Raw genomic sequence first — 11,552 nt, forward strand, 5'->3', positions numbered from 1 at the left:
TTCATCCTCGGATAATATAAATCTAGCTAGAATGATTTCATCCTAGATCCATGGTCTGATCCACCAAATAATTTTCCTCCTTAATCTTTTTATATTTGGCCCAAATATTTTATGTCAGATAAAATTTTCGGGTATCCAAATTCTTGCCTCAGTTCTTGTTCGCGTCTCAGCGTTTTAAAACCTCAAAGGTGCGAAGTCACCGACCTCATCCCATTTCCCAATTGCCAAGCAAACATGGTCAAACACGCCTCCAATAAATCATATATAATATCTCCCGCCGCGTGGAACGGGGATTCGGAAGGAGCGAAGCCCGAACATTCGGTCTGTTAATCTCTCCCTCTCTGATGGCGAACGAAGCGGTTGCTGAGGAGAAGCAGGCCCTGAGGAGAAGCGGTGGCCAAGAAGCTGGAATCCCAGGGCTTCCCTTCCTTCGTCTGGAGAAAAAAAATCGATCTAGACCTCGCTCGAGGTCGCCAAACCCCAAACCTATCTGTGAAATCCGAGAGGAAGAGATGCTTAGAAAGACTCGAAGAGATCGAAAAGCTCAAGAAAAGAAGGATCGATCGAGCCGCCGATGAGGCGCGGCGCGAAGAGGAACGAAGAATCGCAGAGAGAGCGCGTTCAGAGGCTGAGTTCGAAGATTTGGGGAAGAAAGAGGCAGAGTTTGTTCTGAATCAGAAGAAGATTAGGTCGGAGATTCGTCTACGTGAAGGACGTCCGAAACCCATCGACATCCTCTGTAAAATTCTCGATGGCTGGGAGGATCTTGATATCGAAATTGATGATGCTACCTCGGTCTTCGTGGATCTACCAGTGAAGGAGTTGGAAGAGCTTCGAGAAGAAATTGAATGTCTCCGGGATGTCGACAGAGAACATACACGGTTCTGGGAGGCAGTGAAGGTGGTCTGTGATTGGAAAATCACCGAAGCTCGTACGAAGGAAGATGATCGCTGCTGCTTTTATTCGGGTGTGGAGTTTGATGTGAAGAGTCTCTTGCAAAAGAAAACCTTTGATGAATTGAATTCAATGCAGCTAGAGATCGAATCACGGATGCATTCTGGTGAAGCTGAGGTGGTTGAATATTGGGAGGCTGTTATCGAGCTTATTAAGATCCATAAAGCAAAGAGATACTTGAAGGAGTTTTACATTTCTCGTATGAAGCCCAAGGAGAAGAGGTTCAGTTCTTCTGAAGCTGAAAAAGAGAATATTGATTCTTTGGCTGATGATCATGTAGAGTCCAAACAAGTGGGAGCTGTGGAAGAGGTAACACTCGAATCATCAGTGCAATGGACAAAGCCCAAGTATGTTGCTCGGGTACACTGTGGATATGAGTGGAACAAGTACAATCGAGTCCATTATGATCATGATCATCCTCCTCCGAAGACCATACAAGGCTACAAGTTTGACATTTATTACCCAGAATTAGTTGGGAAGGCTCCACAGTACATCATGGAGAAGGACGGAAGCAGCACTGATACTTGCCTCCTTAGGTTTCATGCTGGAATGCCTTATGAGGATGTTGCATTTCGAATAATAAACAATGAGTGGGACTATACACGGAGAAGGGGATTCAAGTGTACTTTTGATCATGGTATCTTGCGGCTTTACTTCAACTTTAAACGATTATCTTATCGTAGATGATGACTTTTCAGCTGCATGGTCATGTTATCATTTCAATAATTGCTTTTCTTAGTTTTTATGGTTAATATATTTGTAAACATTTTATCGATACATGGACTGCAATTTATTGTAATGCAGTTTGCAGGTTATCAATAGTTCATGGTATTGGTAACTATAGGTTGCTTCTTCTTGAACTTATTTGTGGAAAATGTTTGGTTTGTTTTTCAATTTTGAAGGTTTCCACTTATTAATTGTAAAGCAGTGGTTATGTGCTTGGATGCAGGATATGATCAGATCATTAGACCAGCATGATGTTCTGTAGAAAGCAACATTACTTTAACAACACCATTGAGGTCATAAGTTCACAAACTCTTAGTGTACGCTCTTTCAGTTCTGCCAATTAGGTAAGTGTAAACCTTTCTATTGTTGTATTATTAGTTTCTCATATAACATTTTAGCTGATCAGGTTATTTATTAGGCTTGTCTGCTAAAATATGTTACAGAGGAAAGATGGCGAATTTCTAGATATTCCTTTGATCTAGATTCGTTGCTATTGCTCTTTTTGGAAATTTTATTGGATCGTTATTTGAATGTTTTTACTGAAATTTTAAAACAATTACAATAAGAAAGATAAGAGCAAGCACCTTCATGACAAAAGTAAAGATGTATTTGATGAATCTCTGATCACAAGACCTTATCTATGACTTTTGAAAAGAAGATAAACATAATGTAAAACTTGTGTCTAAATTTGGCTTTAGCTAGGGGCACACTCCAAGTTTACATTAATGAGTCAAATAATATAAAAGTAAATATGATTTACATTTGCCTTTAATAAAATCAAAGGTGGACTATAGTGAAAGATATATGGAACTTGGTTTAGGGATATAGGGGTCCATCAACATCTTCAATTGAACTTGTCTAGCTTGATGATATATGGTCAACTTGGATTTGTTGTAAGTTGAATTTAGTCGGAGCTAGAGGACTAACTATAGATTGAAATTAGGGAGGACCAGAGAACTAACTAATGCAGCACAAAATACAACTGGCAGGTACTGTGACCAACTGGATCATGTCAAGCTTCATAGAAACCAATGGATTCATGAGAGTAGACTTTAACAAGAAAACATTTGATTTTTTTCCATATTTGTAGTAGAATATTCTAGCATGTTTTTTGTTGTCGAGTCCTATTTTGAGTATGATTCATTATCAAGTTTATTATCTGAATTAGGGTTAGGGGATTATGCCCTACATATATGCATCAAATACATTTTATGGGGATGTTTCATATATTATTTCTTCAAGAGAATTTCCTTCACCAAAAAAAGAGTCCTTAATCCGGTTTGCTTTTATTTGAGTGTTAATCTTTGAAGTGTAATCTCGACAATCAGATCCCCCCTTCACCCTTTTCCGTTGCCTCACTAAACCTACATGAATTTGACTTAGGGGCCTAACCCTAACATTAGTTTATGAAAGTCCAAGGACTAACATTTATTTGGATTTCATCAAAGTCAGAGGACTAACTGTAGTTTGGAGTTGACTTGGGTTAGATGACTAAACCTGGTTGGATTTGAGAAAGGGTCAAGAACTAACTCTAATATGTTTTAACCAGGCTAGTGAGTGGATTCCATTATTGACTTAACCAATGTCAAGGGACTAATCCTTGCTTAGATTGATAAGGATCAAAGGACTAACCCTAATTTGATATGACTAGAGTGAGAGGACTAACTCCAGTCAACTTAACTAGTGTTAAAAGACTTCAACTCCGGGGTCAAATATGATCTACTTGCCCATTGATGATCAGATTCTCAGGGAGGACGATGTCCATTGCTTAATTAACCAAGCACTAATGATGAATTCAAGATACTTCATGGAGCATGGCACCTAATTGGGCACCAAGACCTGATGGGTTTTGGGTTTTTGGGTCATGTTCTACAGAGCTCTTTGGTCTACCGTTAGTAAGAATATTTGTCATGCAGTAGCCACTTCTTCCATACTAGCTACATTCCTGCCAACTAGAAGGCTACCTACTTTGTCCTCCTAGAGCATCAAGTTCCTGTTATGGGACGATGAGTCTGTGCAATGTCACATGTAATCTCATTGCTAAGCTTCTTGTCAACCAGTTGAAGCTTCATCTCCATCCTCTAGTTTCTCTGGAACAGAAGGCTTTTGTGGCTAAGCGCCTAATCACTGAAAATCTGCTGATTGCTTATGAGGCTTTCTGTTCCATTCAAATGGCCCCAAATGGGGGCCCATTCATGGCCATTAAGGTGGATATCGAGCATTCCTATGATTGTTCGTGCAGTGATTAGACCATGTGGTGGCTGTTCTTTGAGAGAAGCATTTTCCCAGGCAATGGGATGTGTTGGTTGTGAGGATGCATTGAACAACTAAGCTTCATCCTTGTTAATGGTAGATCCACATCTTGCTTCATGTCCATGCTTGGGCTGCTGTTGGGATGTGTCTTGTCTCCTTGCTCGTTCATCCTCTACACGGAAGTCTGAACTCATACACTCCATGACAGTTCTCTTCATCTTCTGTTGTCGATGCAGTTTGGTCTAAAGGGAGTGCCACTATTGCATTAGGTGGCAAGAGTCATTTCCAAAAAAAATTGATGTTTGAAAATAGATTGTTGACCATTTTTTCTCCAAAGTCAATGAGTTTGTGTGCCATTACAAAACAGCGTTTAAGCAAAGAGCATCAAGATGGGCTTTTTTTGGAGAAAAGAATACATTTTTGTTGTCTTTATTGCTATGGTTCGATTAAATAATTGTTAAATAGCCATATGACAGACCATAGCTATCTGTTTGACAAATGTTTTGACTTGTAACAATTGGTTATCCTGATTGAGCAAGAGGAAGATAAATGTCATATAAAACTTGATGTTACAGAAGGTAGACATACTATTATGAATTACGAGCATTAAAACTTTTGTTTATAAATTAAAAACTTTGTTATTAGCATATACAAATTAATAGCATAAGAAGCAATGAATAATTTTATGGAGTCACTGTGCAAATGAATCCACATTTCTGTACAAATTAAATGCCTTACCAATGTGATATGTCATGTAGCAGCAGAGACATCTTGGCTTGTGGTTACATGGTGAACTGAATTGCTCCGCACTGTGAAGCATCTGGCCTTCAAAATTTGTTGTTTTGTTTGATGCTATGTTGGGTTGCATTATGACATCAACATGGGTGATGTCTTACTTGTCAACTATTTTGCTTTGTCTTGTGATTCATGCATAATATGTTCATGCAATGATATGTGGTCGTGTCTGCCTGTGTTTGTGAAGAATCTTCTGTTAATAGATCATGTTATGTTTGTTGAATTACTTATGTTGTCATGTGGAATTTGCAAAAGATATCACATCATAGTCTAGTTTGACACTGAATCTTTCATGTATTATTGTGTCTGAAGACCAACATTCCAATTATGTGACCTTTCCTTTTTGTTCTGCTATTGTTTCTTGTCGTATAACTGTAAATTGTATCTCCAAGTATGAAATGTTTTCTTGTTCTGTTGGATATATAATTAATGTTGCATCATGCTGCTTCTTTAACCAAAACAAGGAAAAACATATGAAGTAAATAACTGTAATTTAATGAAGGTTCCAAGATTGTTCATGAACCTATTTCAGTTAGCAGTCTTGCATTGCCTTTGACTATGAATAACATTATTCAAGTAGCTTCTATACCCCTGTTCTTGCTGTTTAAGAGGAATAAATGTGATTCTGAAATTTATCTCTTTAACATTAAAGATTCTTTAGTGGAATTTGTTTCCTATGTGCATGTTTTGAAACCATTTTTCCTTTTGGAAACATAACTATGGGAGCAATAGGGATATTTCCTATCATATGCATATCCTTTCTGGCAAGGTAGCTATTTTTCTCCCCATGAGATTAATGAGTCGAATGCTTCTCAGTGAACCTATATATGGGACAGCATGTATGGCATGTTCTATCTGGCTGGAATAACATCATCAAAGGATGGTGGGCCCACAAAAATTATTTCTCAAGGAAAAAGACACAAGGTATATTTAATGAATCAATTCCTTTGCTAGATGCCATGTTTTGTTCAAATAGCATTTCCTGTAAATTTGGTTGTCTGTTCTCTTTCTAGTTCCCAGTCTATGAATCCAAGCACACAACTTCATGCACACGTGTGTAAGTGCATGCTTCTTGCCTTTATATTTATGCACAAGGGTAGATATTTACTAACATTATACCAAAGAACAGCTGTTAGCTACCACTATAACCTGCTATATGTCTGTTAAGTTAATGGGCTGTTCTTTGGTACAATTATTGCTAAGAATCTTCTCTTTATTCTAGCTAGCTGATGGTGTATTTGCCTGTGTATTCAGCTGGGTTCTAAAAGTTACATACTTAAACTCTAATAACTTCGTAATCTAAGTAACTCATACCAAGATGAAACAATTTGGGCTTGTTCTTTTGTGGGTAAATATCATAGGAAAGTACCATTGATCAACTTATTCATATTCTTACGCTTTTCAAGGTGGATAAGTTACTTTCTATGGGTAGCATTTACCCATAAAATGGGAAAAAAATCTTATCCATTTAAGGGATGGCTAAATCATTTTTCCATTGGCCAATAAAAGAGGTATTTAATTTTATTCCTAAAATACTCCATTCTTATTTCCAATGCCTCCATCGCGCAATACCCAATAACTCAGTCATACACTTTTTTCAAATCTAAAAAGCATAAAGGATATTATGAAAAATATGGATAAATTTTAACAACTTATCCAGAAAAGTAGTAATGTAAAAGAATATGAGTAACATATTTCAAAGCTACTTTTCCATGTGTAAAAGAACATGGGTAAATTATTTTTCTATCTAAATATTGCCTGAAAAATATTTATTCAGAAAAATATGAATTCTCAGATAAATTTTTTACCTATAAAAGAACGGATCCTTGGTGGTTTTTCTCAGTCAAGATTAAAAACTAGAGAATTTTTAAAATATCAGCTAATATTTTGGCTCTGTTTGCAACCATGACTTGGTTATACGTGTGTAAGCTACATTCAGTGAGAGAATAAATTGAAGGGAGCAGAATTTGAGGGCGGGATGAGGCAACTTTTGGCATTTTTGGCAATGCAAGGAGGTTGCAGAACCAATTATCCCTAAATTTTAGGGATAAGTTAAATCAACTTTTGACTCAAGTTAATTATCCTAGTTTTCAGGATAGTCAGCGTTGGCAATCTTTTTGTGGATTTCTCAAAATTCTCATTTCAGATACCTCTATGCTTCTCAATTTCTGTCATTATGGCCCATACCTGTTTTTGCAGCATCCTGCAGACCAAAATATCAATACCAGCCAGGACAGTTCTAACAAGATTAAGTCTTTTTTGATACATTCATCTTAAGAGTGATGATAAAGTATGGGCCAGTACATTATTTTTGTATCAGCAGATATGTCAAGATATATCAGTTAATATCAGATGATGTTTTTCATAAATCATATCATTGGGTGCTTATACTAGTACACATCAGGATCTTGACCCAGATGAAAACCATGATTTAGGAAGTTAATGAAGTTCGAAGTGTTGTAATTTTTCCCAAGTAATCAAGTTGGCTTGTCCAACTGAGTAAGCATGAGTTCTTCTAAATAAGAAAAAAGATAGTGCTATGTGATAGTTTTTGTTATTTATTTCAATTAATTACCCTAAATTTTATATGACATCAGCATGCTCAGCAACTAGTGATGGCAAGTTCTCATGGCTGGATTTTCGCTGAGTAGACTAATCCTGCTCTCAATCTGTGGACTCTTGGCCTTTGGCAATGACTTTTTTGTTTTTTGTTTTTTGTTTTTTTTTGTTTCTTTTTGTTTTCGTTTTTTTTTTTTTTTGAGAAATGTTGATGATTTTTAAATCAGTCAGTTGGCAGATGCACTTTCACGTTCGTTGCACCCCTTGTATGGCATGATATTTCTTTTCTGCCGTAATTCATCAAGTTGGGATTGGTTAAACTTGATACGTCAAGGAGTTTTGAGGAAATTCACAGGAAATTATGACTTTTAGTTGACCAGTTTGTTTTGATTGAAATCTTTAGTACCTGGCTAATGATATCTGGCCTCTTCTATCTCTTTATATTTTGAGGGGAAACCAAACAGGTTCTCTATGCAAGTTCACAAACTGGTTTTGTATGCAGGTCTGCCTGGTGCTGGAGAGAAGAAAAACTGAAACTTAGCGGCTCAAAATCATGTCCGTGATGATGTAATTTGAGTTGTTAATTTCGGTAATAGATCTTGTTTATTGGTTAATTTTTCTCATTCATTATATAACTGATTTATGCTACTCTTTTTTAAGGGGTCTTTAGCACATGTTTTGAGAAGATCTGCTTATGTCCGTTTTGCATATTCTTTTCAGCGGTTGTGGGAAATGGGTTGGTGAGGTGAATAGTGATGGGTAGTTTTCTTCGTTCTGTTCAGGTGCTAATTAACTTTTTGTTGCCCCTTTTACAGAAACTTGGAGACTCCCCGTTCTTAATACACGCACTAGAAAAATAAAGAAGCAGGGAAGAAACAGGTTAATTAATTAAGTTACATCAACGATAGCAGAAAAATTTTAATTGGATGGGGAAGTAAAAACTTTCCATGCTTTCTGCAGACCTGCCTGCATCACGTGTGCTAATCAGGGAAGGAACGAAGGGTTTGAGGATGTTGGAAGCTTAAATTGTTGGTGGCTGCCCTTTACACTAGCAAGCAGATTTGATCTTGAGCTTGGGACTCTTGACATAAAATAATGAGTCAACATGTTGCTACCAGCAAATCTAATAGCAATGTGATAGTTATCAAAATATTTGACAAGATTAGTTGTTAGAAAGCAATGTTTTCTCAGATGGAGCCGTTTGATAATCGACAAATTTATTAATTTGGTGACCACTAGCTATTTTGGGGATGGAATGATTTCAGGGCTAGCGCGGTGGTCTGAACCGTGCCTTGTGGGGTCGGCTTCCTGTTCCAACCATTGTACGATGAGCATGTTAAGACGATTAAATTGAGTATTGCTTAAGAATTGACGATTTTGGTCAAGGTTTAAAAAGAGGGCATTAGAACGGTTTCAAACTCCTTCCTTTAAGCTATATACTAATAACAATCATTGAAATAATGGAAATAAACTAACTGTAATATTTTATTAGTTTATCTGTATAAAACAATGTTTGTCGAATTATAGTAAAAATATTTTTATTAGAAATTATTGCGGTCAATCTCCTCGTCGCCTGGTCGTCGGGAACGAGCGCCTGCAAAAGAAATCCGCACTGACCGAAGGTGACTCCGGCGGAGACCCTCCGATGGTCAAGTTAGAGAGAAGACTAGGCAACAGTAGACAAGAATCAAGGAGAGCTTAGCAAGAGAGAGTGAGAGCTAGAAAGGAGGAGGGATTCCAGGGTTTCGAGAAGGACCTCCCAGTACTGTTGCCTTCCCCGATATATATAGTGGAGCGCGGTATGGCGCCGTCATTAATGGCGCAGACAATGGAAGAATTATCAAATCGTCGAGGACTGTCAGAGCCACCGTGAGGTTGTCAAATCGTCGTGGGGCTGTCAAATCACTAGGGTTGACCCATGCCTTAAGTGGGATAATGCCCCAAGGCGGCTGTGCCGCATGCCGGTGTCAGGACTGGCAGCCTCCAGCAGTCGTACGGCGTTTGGAGGAGCCGACCGACTATAGATCGGCGGCTGGTTGAGGGGCGTCGGGCGGAAGCCCGGGAACCCTCCGGCAGTCAGTCGGGCGCGTTGTGGGAGTCGGGCATCGGGCTCCATAGTTCGGCTGATCGAGAGCGAAGAAGGTCTGTCCAACGACGTATATTCGGTCGGTCGCGACGGCAGCCATCGTCGGCAGAGTCGGGGCCGGTCATGTAGGCCCGACGGTGAGTCGGCGTGAGTGGGGTCGTCGGTATGGCCCAAAGTTGCCCCCCTCCACTCCTGAGTCGGATGGTGCGCTGGCTAATGTCTTTGTATGGCGGCAGCGTCGGCGAAAGGAGTGGATTCCCATCGCATTAAGTCCGAATCTGACGACCGCACCGCTGGCTGATCCGGTGCAGGCGCCTCATGAGTGCCAGGCGATTCGGTGGTGTCAGACGTCCCGTCAGGTCCGTCGGTGTCAGATGTCCCGTCTCGTTGGGAACGGAAACCGTCATTCCTCGTCCCTTCGGGGATGCGAAACGTCACGGCCTTTTCGCCACGTGGCAGGTGGCCATTGGGCGGGTCTGTTCGAGTGGATGGAGGTGACGTGGCTTGATCTGAGGACGGTGCGTCGAACCGTCGGGTCGAAAGATGGCCCGGATGTCGCCATGGCGCGATCTGGGAGTCCCTCGTTGGTCGTGCTTCCATCTCGACCGTCGGGGGCACTATATATACAAGGTCGCCTGCATCCAGATTTCCACTTTCCCCATTTGCTGTCGAAACTCTGCCGTGCGGTCCCCAGCTCTAGGTAACCGTCTCCGTTTCTCCCCCTTTGGAGGTCTTTTTCTTTTCCTAGGGGCCTGCCTCCGTTGCCCGTCTTCTTCCCATTTTCTGCCCTCTGTCTTGGTCCATGCTAGAACATCTCCAAGAGGAGGTCGGTCGGGGGATCCGACTGACGATCCTCGGTCGACCCCGGAGGTGGAGGTCTCTTCACTTTCGGGCCGAACGTCGATCGGCTCCGGGAGCAATATTGCATCCCGGAGCAATTTCGGCTGTTTGCCCCTGGTGCCAACGGTCGGGTCAACAGCCCGCCCGAGGGCCAGGTCGCCTTCTACGTCGAGGACTTCGGGCCGGTCTTCCTTTCGATCCCGGAGTTCGTCCGGAACGTTCTGGACTATTACGGACTATGTCCGGCACAACTTGCGCCGAACTCGGTTCGGCTAATAGTCAGTTTTGCCCTGCTGTGTCGGCTTTTGCCGACTATCCCTCGGATTTCGCTCTTCCGAGCATTTTTTGTCCTCCGACCCCACCCTAAAGCCCGAGGGTGGTGGTACTTTAATCCTCGAAGGGGCTTTCTTTCATCACCGGTCTTCCGTCGTCCATTCATGGATGGAAGAACCAATTCTTTTTTGTCTCTTCGTCTATTCCTTGGGGTTCCTGCCCGTTGGGGGGACCCCCGAACCCAACCGAACGAGAACAGTCGGGTGGAAGCCGGAGACCGGAAGACTTCCACTCTGAAAGATATTTCGGTGCCGAAGCAGAGGGAGCTCGTCACCGAGCAGGCCTGTACGACGCCGGTCTCAGCCCGGTCCCTCGCTTAGGTTCGCCTTCTGTTTTCCCCCTCCTTTCTTCCTTCCTTTCTTTTTGGGTGCTGATCATCTGTCGTCGTCTGCAGATATGCCACCGAGGGCGAGACTGACGGGGCCGACGTCCGGCAGTACGCTGTGCGGAAGAGGCCGGCGCAAGGGCCGGACCATCGCGGCCTCCCAAGAGGCCTCAAGTGGCTCCACCGAGCGAGCGGTTGGGGGGAGGCGGAGCCTGTCATCGCACTGTCGGCGCCGACAGTGCCTGTCGAAGTCCCGTCCGAGGGACCATCGGTCGAGGGGGCAGCCTCGCCGAAGGAAGGGCGGCCGAGGGATCGGTCGAGGACGTGCCGGCTGCTCAGCGGCAGAGGAGGTTCGGGAGGAGACGCGCGAGCCCGAGCCACCCGCGTCTGCTGCTGCCGCACCTTCGGGAGGGACCCGGTCGGGCTCAAGCGTGCCCTCCTTCTCCGATATCAGGGCCTGGGTGTCCGCACGGGGGAAGGCCCCGATGGCGTCCGACGACGAAGGAAGGTCGGTCGGTGGTGGGGCATCGACGACTCTCCACTGCCCGAGGAGCGTCGGCCCTGGCCAACCACGACTTGGCCAGGAGGCTATGCCAAGCGCTCATCCTGCCGGCCGACATTGAGGCCATGAAGAATCAGCGTGTCTCTGACATGCTGTCTTCGTTTTACCCGACCATGATC

The 11,552-nt window shown here is 42.5% G+C and overlaps 1 protein-coding gene across 1 annotated transcript; it reads left to right on the forward strand.

The window, feature by feature from the left end:
* The first annotated feature begins 194 nt into the window (after positions 1-194).
* LOC105034464 (splicing factor Cactin) lies at positions 195-8,519 on the forward strand. The gene is given in 7 exon segments (XM_073256399.1): positions 195-391; positions 393-1,591; positions 1,904-2,024; positions 4,692-5,652; positions 7,790-7,876; positions 8,103-8,166; positions 8,248-8,519. Coding segments are annotated over 3 exon segments (1,275 nt in total). The 5' UTR covers positions 195-344; the 3' UTR covers positions 1,933-2,024; positions 4,692-5,652; positions 7,790-7,876; positions 8,103-8,166; positions 8,248-8,519.
* The last annotated feature ends 3,033 nt before the right edge of the window (positions 8,520-11,552 follow it).

This window comes from Elaeis guineensis, chromosome 4 (assembly GCF_000442705.2).
Source record: "Elaeis guineensis isolate ETL-2024a chromosome 4, EG11, whole genome shotgun sequence".
In the NCBI taxonomy this organism is placed as follows: Eukaryota; Viridiplantae; Streptophyta; class Magnoliopsida; order Arecales; family Arecaceae; genus Elaeis; species Elaeis guineensis.